The 17,606-nt window shown below is 27.7% G+C and overlaps 1 protein-coding gene across 1 annotated transcript in view; it reads right to left on the bottom strand.

Moving 5' to 3' along the window:
• Positions 1–17,476, bottom strand: part of LOC113379621 (rap guanine nucleotide exchange factor 4-like) — a 53,788-nt gene extending 36,312 nt beyond the window's left edge. Inside the window, exons 1-2 of the mRNA XM_026619548.1 lie at positions 17,442–17,476; positions 16,028–16,170 (exon numbers count right to left, since the gene is read on the bottom strand). Of these exons, the coding sequence (XP_026475333.1) occupies positions 16,028–16,170; positions 17,442–17,476 (178 nt within the window). The remainder of the gene's footprint in view (positions 1–16,027; positions 16,171–17,441) is intronic.
• Between the last annotated feature and the right edge of the window lie 130 nt (positions 17,477–17,606).

Here is a 17,606-nt window from a genome sequence, read left to right as displayed (position 1 = left end):
CAAAGAAAAATATCACACAGTTATTCACTTGTATCTAACTTGTTCAAACAAAACGATTAATTTATACCATTACAAAGATCAAAAGGTTGTATATAAAAAGCTCAGAACTGAGAGAAAATTAAAACATACTCATTACAGTTTCCTCTTTTTAATTAATTCCGATTTGTACATGTAAATTACATGATACACCTTTTATTTACCGAGAATATTATACCAGCTTTCATAATAAAAAAGCTGTATATGAAAACCCTACACAATTTTTAGCATGAACTCATAATTACCTGTCTAATTGTTTTGGAAGTTGATTTAAAAGGTATTTACATTTTTATTTTGAGCAACAGATAGAAAATAAGATAATTTTGAACAACAGATAAATGAAGTAATAAATAATTATTATTAAATATCGAGCAATAGATGGTAAAGTAAATTAAATTATAGAACATTGCCGAAATAATAAAGAATGAATATTTTACCTTTTGCGGAAAACATAGATAAAATTACCTATTTTTCCACTTTCAAATTTTATAAAAAATGGTCCAAAGTAAATGAACATATTTAAAGAATTAATTTTAATTTTATGAGTATAACAATATGAATTTATCAAGTCTAACTGTTTTATTAACAAATTTAATGTATACTTATTATAATATTAAGAAGATTATAAAGTGATCAGAAGCTTTTGAAGGTACAGATTATATACCTTATATAGATTACAAAAAATTTAGAAATTTGAGAAATACTTATATATAATTTTTTTTGTACGGGTGTGTAAATAAAAACTCCTCCTACACGGTTACTCCAATTTTGATAAATCTTTTTTAAGTTTATTAAGGATTTTTTTCAGGAATTAAATGATAATAAAAATATAGAATATTATTTAACTCATTATCATTTAAATCCTTAAAATTTTCCTTAACATACTTCAAAATGATTTATCAAATTTTGAGTAACCGTGTAGGAGCAGTTTTCATTGTACAGAAAAAAATTATACACAAGTATTTTTCAAATTTTCTATATTACATTATAGAAAAATATGGAAAAAATTACAACTGTCACTTGCCAGAAACGTAATTTCTCTTGAAATTTGAATTTAGGTTAAATATTGAGCCTAGGCATCATTAGACTATAATCTATTCATAATTATGAATAAAAAAATGTAATGTCTACATCATTATTGCCGAGAAGTGGCTGAGATGTGCCAAAAATTACAATAATATATGATACAGTTTATATTTGGCAGATGAAATTATATAAATTACTTTGGCAGATTTTTTTTAACTTATGCACTCTACTAAATAATTTAAGATTATAAAAACAAATATTACTCATTCAAAAAATTATTTAGACGTTTCATTGTGTCATAAATTGATTTGTTTGGCATTGGATATATTTAGTTTGTTGATCGTAGATTGAATAGTGCACATATGATCAGGATTTGACAAATTAATTCACTTAAAATATAAACTGAAGTAATAATGTATAATAAGCTATTAGTAAGAAAAATGTAATTAAGATATTATAATTATTAAAAACCAGTTAAAATGTGGTACTAGATAGTAAAAATTATGGGCAACATTATGAAAGCAATTTTTTTGGGTAAAAAAATCCAAGGTGATATTGTTATTTTTACCGCGGATACTAAAATAATTAAAATATATTTTTTTCTGAATTTGTTGAACTGTTTACAAAACTGCATTTCCAAAACTTATATCTTATGTTAAGACCATAAATGAATCACAAAGGCAGGACATTAAATAAGATATTATAAAGTATAGATTGGGATATTAAAAATTATTGGAGTTTTTGAATTGTAGACAGGACAACGTCTTTCGGGTCATTAAGTATATATATATATATATATATATATATATATATTATATATGTGTGTGTAGTATTGTGCATGGGTTACTCAGATGACAAAATAGGTCGTGTTGTATTCGATGGTAAACCCATTGTGTCGCCATCAAATATCTATTTTACAATAAGTCTGCAGCACATGGGGTTTCCAGTCTTCTTTTATATCGAAAGTCAATGTATTATAATAATAGGTCTAGCCTTATTGATTGAAATCTTCAAATAGTTTGAAAAGTGACAAAATTCCTACATCGTATATGTAAGTATTTAGCTTTGAAAATGTTGTCCGAACATATATTATTATAATTATAATATACTCAAATTATATATATATATATATATATATATATATATATATAATATAATAGTTTCACATATATTTTTACGATTTTGTGAACGTGATATTGTTTGAACGATCCTACATTATGAAATTCCTGAAGGGATTGATATTTTAATATTTTATTATAGAACGCTATAGTTGAATACTTGAGATGAAATTTCCATACATATTCGTATAATGGAAGGAATATTTAATGTATATGTATATATTATATATATTATATATATATATATATATATATTATTATTATTATTATTAAACGAAGTAAGTTTTTTTATTAAATTAACTTAAATTGCCAATAAATTTCATTCTGCATTCTTATATTCTTTTTTATGTAAAAAAATTAAATACATTTCAAAATAAAATTCAATGTACTGAATAATTTACTTTTTATGTTGTTGTAATTAGAAAAATAATTAATTTTAGAGCTTTATCTTTATTATTTTTATGACACACATTTAGTAACAGAGCGTTGTAGTAAAATCTTTACATTGGCTGCTCACATTTCAAAAATATGTTCCAGTTCAAGATGTTTTGGAAAATTAATATAATATGTTTTATGATTTTTGTTTCCTGATCTGAAAACCTTTTTGTAAAAGAAATATTGATTTTACACCTATGTTTATTTTAACGTTTCGAGGATAAAGTACTTTCATCTGCGAGAACACTTTTATTTCTGGTTTATAAATAAGTGTGTTAAATCAAAAGTTGTATGACTAAGATATTCTTTTTCAGTGTGTACGTGCTTAATTAGGTAAGTGCATTTTATAAAGTTTATGTTCTCTGGCTCGCTGATTGAATTTTTGTTATTTGACCTATATACGATGCTGCACAGTCTTTGCAATTCATTTCGTATATATACATCATTGTCAAGTGATTATAATTCCACATGGATGCTTCAGAATCCCGATCCGATATCAAATTATTATATCTGCCAATAGCAATTCTCTTTGAATATTCCACATATTGTTCCGTGCCGATTGTTCCGGATGCATCTTATGATTGCTTGTGCATTCGCATTAATTATATCTTAGAAATTGAACTGACAATCACTTCAAATCCTACACACATACATACATACATACACACATACACACACATATATATATATATATATATATATATATATATATATTTATATATTAATTTAAAAATACAAAAAACAACACTCTTTTTTGCACTATTTTATTAAATAATGATTTTACAAACGCTTCTCTTACAATTTTTTTTTATCCTAGCGACATCTATTTTTCAACTGGGCCCTATTCCTTCTCTTTCCTATTTGATATTTCATGACTCACCTAGTTTACTTTGGATAGAGAATTCAGACTTCGACGATCGTTGGCATTGCAGTAGAAGGAGCGACTTGTAACGGATAACGCATAATGCTAATTATGATTTCCATATTTTAGATATTAAGTTCTAACACACCGATGATGACAAACCTAGTCATACATATAACATACAAGCTTTACCTCGAAACAATGCTTTTATATTCAAATAACAAATAATTTCCAAACACAAAGAGAACATTCGTAAATGAACCTTCATATATAATATATAAACATATGCTACATGATTTATAAACTGGTTCATTCAAAGCAATTTTCGGGGTTGCTATTCATAAATTTGGAGTTTATAATTAGGTGTGAGTGGCATTTTACCTTAAGATAATTTGCAGATACTTTTCCTGATACTGGTCAATCAAGAAGAAATTTAGCTATCAAGATTAAATTTTTAATAGCTTGTTTTAAAATTTTTTTTTTTTCACTAAAATCTATCAAAATTTATATCTTTCACTTTATTTTTAAGCTCATAATTAAGAATCTAATGAATTAATAAAATTCATCTATATTTTGTAGGTCTATAGCATTGAAGGACATTTCATTAGATCATGAACTTATGGCTTTGAACAGTTTTATTAGAAACAACAAAAAAAAACACTTATCATGGAAAAACTACCTGGCCTATGCCTGCCAAAAACTAATAAATATGATGCTTTCAATTTATAAATAATTTACCAGAGACAGTTCAAATAAACAATTTTATTGACAAAATCATTTAAACAGAATAATTTGGATATAAATCTTTGGACTTTGTTAATTATTCTAAAGTCTAAATTAAGATATTTAATAAATATTCTCGGGTTGCAGACAAATGTTAATTATTACTATAGGTTCTCCGATATATGTTCGGTCGCAATTGAATCATTTAATTTTATAAACTAGATTTCTAGGATAACATTTCTGGAATGCATTTTACATGGCTTATTAAAAGTTTTGCATATTTATATTTTTACATAATGAACAATTTTCCTGCACAAAGGGAAATTATAACTAACATTCGAAAATTGAGCTAAAAATATGTATATAAATGAACAATGTAGTTTATTTCATACAAATTGCGGTTTTGATATTCAATGTATAAATAATATACCAGGGATGGTTAAAATGGTAAAAAAAATGATTTTTAGAATTTTTGAAATATTTCAGAGACAACAAGGACTGAATTAAGATATTTTTAGACTCTTAGTCTTCAATTCTCTGGTTAATAAGCTATTTTCTATTATAAGCATATTTTTTATCTTTATTTTCTAGTGAAAATTGACATCACTACCGCATGATATCAAGTTCTCCAGAGTGGATATATATGCGTGTATATGTATATTATGTATATTGGCATCATTTCTTTTATATCTTACATTAACAATTTGTTTTCCCATTTTCGCAGGCAATAAACTAAAATTTGATTCGTCCGATCTCTAAGCCATTAAATCCTTTATAGCCCAACAAAGGAGCTTTCTCAAAGCAATTCCCTTTAACAACTACTTTAATATCCCTGGAGCAAAAGGCTCGTCTTGTTCTCATTTCAATGGAAAATCGAATCTTAAGAAAAAGATAATAATAATTCATAAAAATGAGACGATACAATCTTTTCTCTCGGTAATTGGAGCAGACAATATGAGAATAATGATCCACTGGAGCCTAATAAAAAGCTTTAATAAAAGCTTATGTCTAGGATGTTGTGTATAAGAGGAGCTTTTGTAGCATGTGCAAAAAATTAATAAAGTTGTGCTTGAAAGTAGGAATTGCACTTCTTAGATTTCTTTGTTCTAATTGAGAGGAAATAATCATGTGCTAGTTTTGTTTCTAGATGGAGCTACTGTTGGGTCGGGATATTCTTATTCACTGATTTTTTTTTTCAAATTATTTTTTAAATAATTTTAATTCAAGAAAATTTAAAATAGACACTGCATCATGCGCATATCACAATTTTTATTTAACTTAAATAATTTATAAAATTTTGTTTGTTCCTTATTTACATCTTCACTATTTTTGATATGAAATTGCATAAAATTCTACTCCATCGGTTTTCTATGCCAAACCGACAAAAAATAGCAATTCTGAGATCGAATTTTCCTGGATGCAATATGGTAAAATTAATATAATAAAATATCACATCATTGGATTGGATGTATGCAAGTTTATAGAAATGTTATGAAGGAGCTTTTGCAGCCGAGAAAATATTTATTGAATGAAAATATTTTTTAAAGGCAGAAATATTGAAAAGAAATAACTGAACTTCATAAATTATATATATATATATATATATATATATATATAGTTTATAATTTAATCTTTATATAGAAAATCAGTGTTTTTTTAAGATATTAATGGCAATTTTTTTTCTTAAGTCGTTTTTGTTTGAGTCAGTCAGTTGATTCTCAAAAGCCTAAAATAATATTCATAAATATATATATATATATATATATATATATATATAAAATTTCAGTAAGTCAGCTAGGATCCTGAACAAAACTTTATAAACTATACAGAAAAAGTTGTAAATTAATAAATATTTACCTATTAATTTTATTTTTTTTTGCACTCGAAAGCATGTTTTTTAATTTTATTCTGTTTGGGAATACAGACGCCGACATAATATTTATTAATGAATATATATTATACTCATATATTTAAAAAATACAGCAAGTGATTTAATTTAATATCCAACTGCTTTTATAAATTTAGCAGAAAATCTGTAAATATATTGAGAGTTGATAAATGCAAAGAAATCAATATAGATTCAACTTGGGAGTTTTGTTTCTAAAAACTGTACCATGTTCGGATTTAGTAAATCACCGATTTATAAAAAAAATTAAAAAAAACATGAAATCATTCTAAGATCTAAATTTTCACTACATCATAATTTTATTACTTTGGAGCTTTAAAAAATTTATCTATCTTAGCCATTTCACCTGTTAAAATTCCTCTATCTTTCTCTTCCTCTTGAATTAGTAAATTATTTATGAAAAAATTAAAAAAAATAATATTAAAAAATATAAAATCATTCTATGATCTTGACGAAGGTCTTAAATTTTTACAACATCATAATTTTATTTCACTGGAGTGTCAAAAAATATATCTATCTTAAAATTTTTAGCCATTTGACTTGTTAAAATTCCTTTATCTTTCTCTTCCTCGTTTGATTTAGTAAATTATTTATGAAATAATTAAAAAAGAAAATAATAAAAAATGAATACATAAAATCATTCTACGATCTTGACAAAGGCCTTAAATTTTTACTGCAACATAATTTGATCACTTTGGAGCATCAAAAAATATATCTATCTTAGCCATTTCACCTGTAAAAATTCCACTATCTTTCTCTTCCTCGTTTGATTTAGTAAATTATTTATGAAAAAACTAAAAAAAGAATATAATTATAAAATAAAAAAACATAAAATCATTCTATGATCTTGACGAAGGTCTTAAATTTTTATTACATCATAATTTTATTACTTTGGAGTATCAAAAAATAAATTTACCTTAGCCATTTTGCGTCCAAAAATTCCTCTGTCTTCCCTCTCAAATTTAAATTTCATCTCGAATCTTTTCAATACCGTACTGTATCAGTATCAATTTTCTTCGACGACAAGATTTTCAAGTGTTACAATGTACTTGCACTCTATTTCGATCATGATAAAAAGAATTTTCACTTTCCCAAGGAATGGAAATTCAATTGAAAACTTCGCCGTTACATGAAAATCACAACACAAGGTGGAGGGCGAATATTTTTAAGGGTAGGTGTAAAAAACGTGTCTTTTGGGGTTTGGAGAAATGCAAGTGGATATATGAATATACAAACATATATATATATATATATATATATATATATATAGGGTTGTATATATTCCTGGTTTATAGGGGATTTTATTTTATTGATGGTTGTTTATGGATGTTTTCTCAAAGGGACGTTCCCTTGATTTAGAGATAAATTTTATGTAGTGTTCTGTATTTTTGATCTATCCAAAAATTTTTTGTTATGATTGTTTGTCATCTGCAAAATTTTTAAATCTTTTCTATTTCAATTAATCAAACTTATTTTATTCTTTCTTATAATATTTTTACTTATAATATTCTTTACTTATTTTATTCCAATTTTTTGCTTTAAGATATTTTTTTCTGAAAGAAAAATGTGTTTTTCCAAAATTATCGTCAAAGTGCAACGTAGGACACATATCATCATATATTTTTAATAAATCAATTTTTAATAAAAAATATAATTAGTACAGAAAATTAATTACCACAATCTTATTTTATTTATTCTTTAAATATTTTTTTTCCTAAATCAATTTCCAAGACTTGTCTCAGTAATCCTTCTTCATAATATTTTCGCGTAAATAAGAAATTAATATTTTTTGACTTTATTTAGGCTTAAATTTTTTTAATAACCATTTTTCTGTCAAAACTAAATATAGTGTTTAAGTATTTAAGTGTTAAAATTAGGTGATAAATAAAATGCATTATTATTTTTTTTTAAATTTGTTATATGCAATTGAATTATTAATTGAATTTAGAACTGCATACCATAAATATTGGTTTATACTCTTGAAAATTATTTACTAATTATTAACTTCCCGTAGGGCAAGTTATAGTAATCGCAAAAAAATCGAAAATGAAAATTTTTATATATCTTTACGTTTCAGAGGTTTCTTAACATTTTGGCATACCTTAGAAAAAATGGATGTATGTGTGTGTGTGTGTGTGTGTGTGTGTGTGTATGTGTGTGTGTATGTATGTATGTATGTATGTGTGTGTATGTATGTGCGGATACAAATTTTCGTCGACGATTTCGGGAACACGGATCAACCGATTTGAATAATTCAAAAAACATTCGATCCGTATTGATAAGGAGACGTGCTGATTAGTTTTTGGCAAAGGCAGGTCAAGCCGTTCCGAAGATACGGGGCAAAAAGTTCCGACAACGGTAACTCAGTTTTTAAGAGAACGGAGCGTCCGATTTTAATAATTCAAAAAACATTTTATTTGTATTGACAAGATGAAGAATCGATACAACTTTCATGAAGGTAGGTCCAGCGGTTTCGGAGATATAGAGGAAAAAGTAAAAAAATGAGCCATTTGGCGGTCAAAAATGATCATTAGACATATGCACATCAAATTATCAGACATTTTATAGAGATTTTAACAATAAGTATACATTTTGTTAACATTCCTATCGGTTCCGTACCAATGCTTATGCGTTAGACAGCGACGCGGCGCTTACGCGCTTTATATTTTGTCCCTATGTAGTTAAAGCAGTACGATTGCTTTGAAAAAAAAGTTCAGATCTTCCACAATATGTCAAAATAAAGAAAAAAAAAATTTTTTTCAAAAAAAAAATTTTTTAAAAAAAAAAAAATTTAAAAAAAAATTTTTTTTTCAAAAAAAACTAATTTTTTGTCCAATTTATAGTTTCTCAAAAATCTTATTTTTTAAAAGTAATTTTTTTTCAAAAATGTTAATCGTTTTAAAAAAAAATAATAATTTTTGGTACGGGAAGTTCCAGCAATTTGCCTTAAGGCACGATGCCCTAATTGCCTTAAGACAGAATTCCACTTACAGCTAGTTTCTTTCTAATCATAAGTATCTCCTGGATTTTTTCATTACATTTCAGGTTTCTTTCTATATTTTTCATTGTATTATAAAAAAGAGGATAAAATAAGATTTATTTCGAAGCATTTCAAGTATTTTTAAAAAGATTCCCAAGGAAGTTCCTTCACATGCGATTATATTTTGTGGATAATCGAATTTCCACACGAAATCCATTTATGAATACATTTCGAGAATAAAAGTAACTCAAAATATATATTCACTCTTGGGCATTTGGGAAAATGAGAAAATGGGAAAATAATTGCTGGATAAGAAAGGACGATTTAAACATTTTTAACTTCACGTAGGGTAATTTATAGTAAACGAAAAAAATTCAAAAATGAACTTTTTTTATATCTTTACGTTTTAAAGGTTTCTGTACATTTTGGCACATCTTAAAAAATGGATATATGTATGTGTGTGTGTGCGTGTACGTATGTGTGCGGCTACAAATTTTCGTCGACGATTTCGGGAACACCGATCAACCGATTTGAATAATTCAAAAAACATTCTTTAGGTTTATGATTGATTAGGTTTTGGCGAAGGCAGGTCTAGCCGTTCCGCAGAAACGAGACAAAAAGTGCCAAAAAACGTAATTAGGTTTTTGAGAACAAAAATGTCAATTTTTTTCAAAAATTTTAAAATGATCAAAAATATATTTGTCTCAAAAGTTTCGTAAAATTTCAAAGTCTTTTTTTTAACTTTAATTTTTGGTACGGGAAGTTCAAGCAATTTGCCTTAAGACACATTGCTATGCACCACTAGTTTTTTATATCCGACCAAAAATCTGTGAAATTAATAATAAACGAAATTTTGTATGTTTTCCATTGACTAATTTTTTAAAATATACTATTTGGCTTTATTAAGTTATAATTATTTACTTAAACAAGAGTTTTAATATATATTGTTGAAAATTATATAAAAATATAAAAAAAATCTAAATTTTAATACACCAAACAAATATGCTTCAATTTCAGATATAGGTGTATTTATTTATGCATAGATCATAAATTTTCTAGAGTATTCATAGTACGATTATTTTTCGAAAAAAAGTAAAAAAAAATTATTTTTTTTTATTTAACTCGTATATAATTAATATAAAATTACAAATTTTTCACAATTTTCAATTACAAACATTTTCTTTTATTAATTAATAAGTTCTTCGTCTATTTTCGACAAATCACACATTTCAGATAATTTATAAATATAAGGAGCTTTTAAATTATGCGTTCCTATATAATAAGAAAATGGACAATGGAACATCAAATCTTCATATGACAAAAAAACTTTACTATGAACCACAGGAATTTGTGCCAAATTCGCGCAAATCCCAGTATAATAAATATCCTCCAAATTAAATAATGGCGTGTTCAAGGCAGTTTCATACAAAGCCAAAGCTGTTTCTGGAGTCATCAAATATAAAGGTCCAGATAAATAATTTGGAAACACGGTGGAATTATACATATACCTTGGTGTATAATATTTACTTCGTCCATTTTTAACAGGTTTCATACCACGAAACCTGGAACCCATCAACAACTTCGAAGGTTCCTGGAAATAATTCAGTTTGTACAACAATTTGTACAGATTCAAATACACATCATCATCAGATTTCAATATGAATTTTGTTTTATTTCTGCAGTTGTTCGAGATCCATTTCAGCATCATACCAACTTTGATGGATAAATTTTTAAAGGAGTCGATGAAGTCTTCTTGGATGATATCACCATATTGCATATTTTCAGCTAATATCTCGTTCTGCAAAGATTCATTACCATTTGGTAAACCAAGTACAAACAAAATACGTACTTTTACCCCTTGGTTCCAATTGCGGCTGAAATTACTTGTCAAAAATGTTTCATCAACTTCGTCCCTTCTGGAAGACATCAGAAGGTACTCATAATATCTTTTCACCGACCCAAGTCTAAATTTTGGATAAGGTGCATCTGGTTCCATAACCATGTATTTGTGCAAATTTTTCTTCTGGACAATTTCGAAAAACTTGGAAAAATTGAGTTTATCCATGTTGCCCCAAGTTGAACGAATTGCAGTTCTTTGATTGAAGTTATTAGTTGCAGAACAGACCATGATTAATAAGTCGGTAGGTTCCATAGCCCTGCTTGGTTTTTGAATAAATGTTGAAGAATTTGGTTTTAGGTATAGTTTTAAATCTCTACTTGTGTTATACCAAAATGTGAATTTATCATCCGGCAATCTGTTGAAGACAGATGATCTGTATATTATTAGAATAAAGATTTCAGCAACTATCATAATGCAAAACACATATACTGTTTTGAACCACATTTTTTGGCAGAATCTTAATTTATTTAGATGATTGTAACAAATTCAATATAGTAGGAACATTTAACATTTTGTTATTGACAATAATTCATTTGTTTTTCAAACAACTAATTTCAGTGCACCAAATTGATCATGAGATTATCTATTATTGGAACAAACCTTTCAATTTTAAATAAAAAAACAAATGACGAGCTGCGCCACCAAGTTATTTTAAGAGTCATTTGGAGTGTTAATTTGTCAAAAAATAATTATCCAATGCGTTTTGCAACAGTCAAATTTATAAAATACATAATCTGTGCCTTCATACTATTCCAGATACTACTACTTCATCATTTCAACTACCATGTATCATCACTTATAAATAAATTATTATTTGATGAAACTGATGTCGAAAGATTTTCATATTGGCTAAATGCAAACAGAGATTTAAAATTGTATGTAAAACCAAAAATTCTAACTTCTTTACAAGAACCACGATGGACCAAGAGACCTGTATATTTATTAGTCATAGTTTGTTCAGCTTCTCAAAATTTTGAAGCCAGACAAGCAATACGATCGACCTGGGGAAATATTTCTAAATTTGATTATCAAAAATACTTGGAAATTGTCTACCAACATGGACTTCAGGATATCATATTTTCTGAACCAGAGTTTCCTAAGAAAAGTTACAGGACACGTTCCTTGCACAATTTTTACAAGTTTTTATTCAACTATGACTACGATAAATATCGTGGAGATTATAGAAAGTATGATTTAAAAATACCAACAACCATCAATAAAACAACTGTTGGTCGAGATCAACAGCCAAGTCAAGATGTTGGTGTAAGGATATTGTTTATGTTAGGCGTGAATAATGTAGATGCTATAGTTCAAGATGAAATTCGTTTAGAAAACAAATTGTTTGGAGATATTATCCAAGAAGACTTTTTAGACACTTACCAAAACCTGTCTATAAAAACTGGAATGATGCTAAAGTGGATTTCTAAGAACTGCCGGAAAAATGTGAAGTACATTATGAAAACTGATGATGACGTATACATCAACTTGTACAAACTGGTGCTCACGTTACAAAATATGAAGAAGCATCATGAACTATTGTTGGGAAAATTGATTTCCAATGATCAACCCAGTAGATACAAACAAGGCAAATTTTATTCACCAGTACATATGTATCCACATGATTTTCACCCAGATTTTCTCAGCGGATCTGCTTTTGTAATGAGTATGGATACTGCTCTAAAAATTTACCAAATCGCTTTAAATATGCCAATATACCATTTGGATGATGTTTACTATACAGGATTATGTGCACTTGTTGCTGGTATACCAGTTGTGAACAGTAAAGTTTTTACAAACGAAAAAGTTTTTATGGGATATTGTGAATTTTCCTACCATGCTACATCACATAATTTGAATCCTAGTGACATGTACCTATTGGCAAGTAGTTGTGATAAATTTGACTTTTTTGCAAACCTGTATCATTGATGGATCTGGAAAAAATATTGGAAGTGGAAACATAGAAGATTCAGGAACTTGGTGAAGACCTTCTAAGGATTGATTGAATTGTACTCTTAAATTAATTGGATTATAAGCATAATAAATGAAACAAGTAAACTACAGATATTACAATTAATAGAAAACATTTCAAAATCTTCAGAGATTTTTATTACAGCCAATGACAAATACATTTATATAATTTACATGGCCAAAACCAAATGTTGTTACCAGAAACGTAAGGGCCATTTTCTCTGCATCTTGCTATACACTTTTATTGGCATAATATCATTTGTCAAATTTTTCTCCATAATATCTTTTGACAATTATTATATATAAATGGCAGACATTAAGTTCTTTTATACTCAAAACTTGCAGAAGACTCCCAAGTCTTGCAATGTAGTTCCCTTCTTGACTTTTACACGTAAACATCTAATATTTGTTTTTCCTTAACATTTGTACAGTAGTCTACATCTTTTACTTTTCTTGTGAGCCTTTATTATTGTTTAGGTTTCATGCTACAAATCGTTATGTCACATAAATATTTACAATTTATATCAGGATCACTTCTCTTTGCAAAACCTTCATTGTGTACCAGATGAATTTCTGCACCAACAGTACAAATTCCAGTATAAAACACATCTTCCAAATAGTGAATTGGTGTATCCAAGGCAGTTTCAAATAATGTAAGAGCTGCTTCTAGTGTCATCAAATAGGAACATCCTCTAAGGTAATCTGGAAAAACTTTGTAGTCGTACATATGTTTTGGTGAATAATATTTACTTCTACGGCTGCTATATGGTTCCTGGTTTGTGACTAATAATCCCATGAGCATAATTGGTTGTCTGTAGATGTATATTAATTCATTTACTAATTCATGTATGTTCAAATACACATCATCATCTGCTTTGAGAATATATTCAATGTTGTCATTGTGGTTTGTCCAAATCCATTTTAACATCATGCCAACTTTGATAGTAAGATTTCCGTAGGAATCAATGAAGTCTTCTTGGATAATATCACCATGTTTCTTGTTTTCTGCTAAAATTTTCTTTTGTATGTTTTTATCACCATCAGGTAATCCCAGAAGAAATAATATTCTCATGTTGATATTTCCGATTTCACTATTAGTGTTACCAATATTGCTGCCAGTGTCATTACCATATTTCTCTTCAAGATATTTTTTATAGCTCAAATTATTTTTATTACCCCATGTTGACCGAATTGCCTTTCTAGCTTCAAAGTTTCCTGTAGCAGAACAAACAATTACCAATAAAAAAACTGGTTCTATTTTTTGGACAGGTTTTTGGATAATAGTATCTGTATTTGGCTGTACATAAAGCCATAAATCTCTACTGGCGTTGTGCCAATAACGAAATATTTTATCACCACTAATAACACAGTGTTTTGGTTTTTCTACATTTGTGAATAATGGTTTTTGGAACTTTAGTATTATAAATACCTTTATAAAAATTATACTAGAAAATATATATTTAGCTTTGAGCCACATGGAGGAATAATGGATACAGAAATCAATAGATGAATAAAATTGACATTAAGAAAATGTTTTGTTGGCGTTTCGTCATTTGTTTCAAAATATTATGACAATAGAAAAATTGCTACTACTATATGCTACTACATGATTTCGTTGTGAAGAAGATTTCTTGTGAAATAATGTAAATTTTAAAATATATTCTTTGGTTATAAATTTAAAATTTTAACTTAAGTCGTGTATTATTCTTGAGACAAATTTTAGTCATAATTTTATAGTTAGAAATTAAAATAGTTGTATATGGCATCGTGCCTTAAGGCAAATTGCTGAAACTTCCCGTACCGTAAAAAAATGTTCTAACATTATCTAATATTTATGAGAATTATATAAACTAAATCGCAACGTTGAAATTATTTGTTCAAAGTATATTAGAACTTTAGTCAGAATAAAATTAAAATCTGAATTATTTTCGATACACAACAGAAAAAATTTTTGAAAAAAGAAATTTCAAATTTTGAGATCAATTTTTTTTCAGAAGCAATTGTTTCGCCAACACAAGCAGAAAGTTTTTTGAATCATTCAAATCGGATTCTTAGTTCTCTCAAAATCTGCCATTTTTTGCACAATTAGCTCGATATCTCCAAAACGGCTGGACTTGCCTTCACCAAAAACTAATCACCACTTCTCCCTACCATTACAATTGAAATGTTTTTTTGGATCATTCAAAACGCATTCTTCTCTCAAAAAAATCGATTTGCATTTTCTGCACTCTTTGCTCATTATCTCCAAAATGGCTGGACCTCCCTTTGCAAAAAACTAATCAGCACATTTCCCTATCAATAGGAATCGAATGTTTTTAAACCATTCAAATCGGTTGATCCGTGCGCTCAAAACGTGTACGAAAAATTGTTTCCTTACATACATACACACACACATCATTTTTTCTGAAGTATGCCAAAATGATTAGTAACCTTCAAAACGTGAAGAAATAATGTAAAAAATTTTGATTCTGATTTTGGGACGATGTTAAAAATTTCTTTGGATTTATATGAATTTTTAAAATATATTCATTGGTTCTAAATTTACATTTTTAATTCAAGACGTGTATCTTCATTAAGACAAATTTGAGTTGAAAAAAAAAACAATAAACGAGAAAATAGCTATTTCCAGTTTTTATATATTTTGGCAGTAATTTAAAGTATCCTTTACTCATAGATTTTTTTTCAAATAAAACAAACCATTCAGTACTGATCTTTTCTCATTCCAAACAATTTACAAAAGCCCGAAAAGAAAACGTATTCGACAAAAGCTCATTTTGAAAACTGCAAAGTACGAATCAATATTTATTTATTCCTTCCAATGTTGGTGTTGGAAATAAAAGAGAATACTGAAACTTTTTTCGAAGTGGTTTCGTTTTAAAAAAAATAATATCCATTGAGAGGACGAAAAACGGAACGTTCGGATAAATAAAAAGTGTTGTTTTAATGAGCACGAGTGCTAAGTACTTTTTAAATGGTTTGGTAATTTGCATTTTTGTAACTTTTGTGTGAATTCATAAAAATGAATATGTATATATATATATATATATATGAATTTTTTATAAAAAATACTTACATGTGACTCCTTTCTCCAAATCTTCATAATAACCACACATGGCAAGTTGCTGAAGTACAGAGGTTGGCAACTGGCATAGTTGTTCAACACGTTTTAAACGACATGTTATTAGTTCTGCATCCCTGAGATTTCTGTCACAGGGCCTAAAAATAATAAATTGTATATGTAATATAAATTACAAGAAACTTTGCTAAAGAAACTGAAGCTCGGAAGTGAATTTCCAGCCAGTGAAGCTTTCAATATATTTCAATGTAAAAGCAATAAATATCAACTTAGGAGAATCTAATGTTTAATAATTTTACGGAAATTTGATGAAATTTTGCATTTTTATAGAGTTGATGGCCAAAACCAACATCCTAAAATATTATAGACTTATAAGAAGTCGTTTGAAAAAAAATATACCAATTTTTACTGTCAAGCCTATCTTAGTTCTAGTCGAGGACGAGTAGACAAAAATAGTTCTATCGTCTATCTATTTATGAACATAGATAAAGAAAGTACTATCCTAAGATGATTATTGTTGAAACTTTGCAAATTTCGAAACTTTCACAAATTCTATATATTGTGGTCTCCATATGGTTTAGATCATAAGTTTGCTTTTGAGACATTCCCATGTACAAAGTTTGAGGATATAAATTACTGAAATAGTTTCCTTATTTCATGCTTGTTTAATATTAATATAATATAGTAAATGTAATTTGTAGATATTCATATAGCGTTTGTATATTTATTTGCAGTATTATATTTATAATTAGACCAGGGCGTCCCAGAACTCAACATCAAGTCGAAAGGGGGCAAAAAAAACTACAAAAAAAATGTATCACGTAGTTTGAAAAATATAAGTTTTTAAGTGCAACATAGAGCTTTGGCAAAATTGTTACCATTTTTGGGTTATTGTGGATAATTTTTAGAAATTTTAATAATTTAATTTTGTTAATTTTGTTAATTTGGAATCGTAATTATCAAAAAGATTTATAGGAGCAAAGTCAATAGTAATGACACACTTGCCCCAAGTTTTCAATTTCTCGTTGAACCATGAATTTAAAATTTTGAAATCGGTCTACTTTGAAAGACACACCCTCAAAAAAATTTACTAAAATGTATGTGTGTATGTATTTGTGTGTTATTTTGTCAGCTCTCATTCGAATATAAACACCAAACAGTGTAGTGCTGTACACAAAAACTTTTCCAATTTTCACATTTCCCCAGGTCACTCGAACATTGCGTTTCCAGTTCGATACCGATTGCATTTTCCTTTTCCGACATAAGTAAAACACTGTAGATATTTGACGTGCATAAATGATAAGTCTAGAAATGTGTTTGTGGAAGAAAAGTGGATTTTCCGAAGAAGAATAGTGTAGTTTCTATGCATTTCCCAAGCCGCAAGTCGAAGCATTATGCAAAGAGCTCTGACTTTAACCCTGATGCATGCAGCTGCTCCTTGATCATATTGGAGACTGAATAATCATTAGAGGGAGGGCTGGGGGAAATATATATTAGATAGAAATAATGAATCTTATATTCGGTGTAACTTGAGATTTGGAATTTAAATGTAGTTCTTGTACCCAAACTCTCACTA

The sequence above is a fragment of the Ctenocephalides felis genome, unplaced genomic scaffold (genome assembly GCF_003426905.1).
Source record: "Ctenocephalides felis isolate EL2017-DRISC unplaced genomic scaffold, ASM342690v1 CF-g0.4_SCAFFOLD_00845, whole genome shotgun sequence".
Classification (NCBI taxonomy): Eukaryota; Metazoa; Arthropoda; class Insecta; order Siphonaptera; family Pulicidae; genus Ctenocephalides; species Ctenocephalides felis.
Note: the sequence above shows the minus strand (reverse complement) of the source record. Positions and strands in the feature narration are given on the sequence as shown.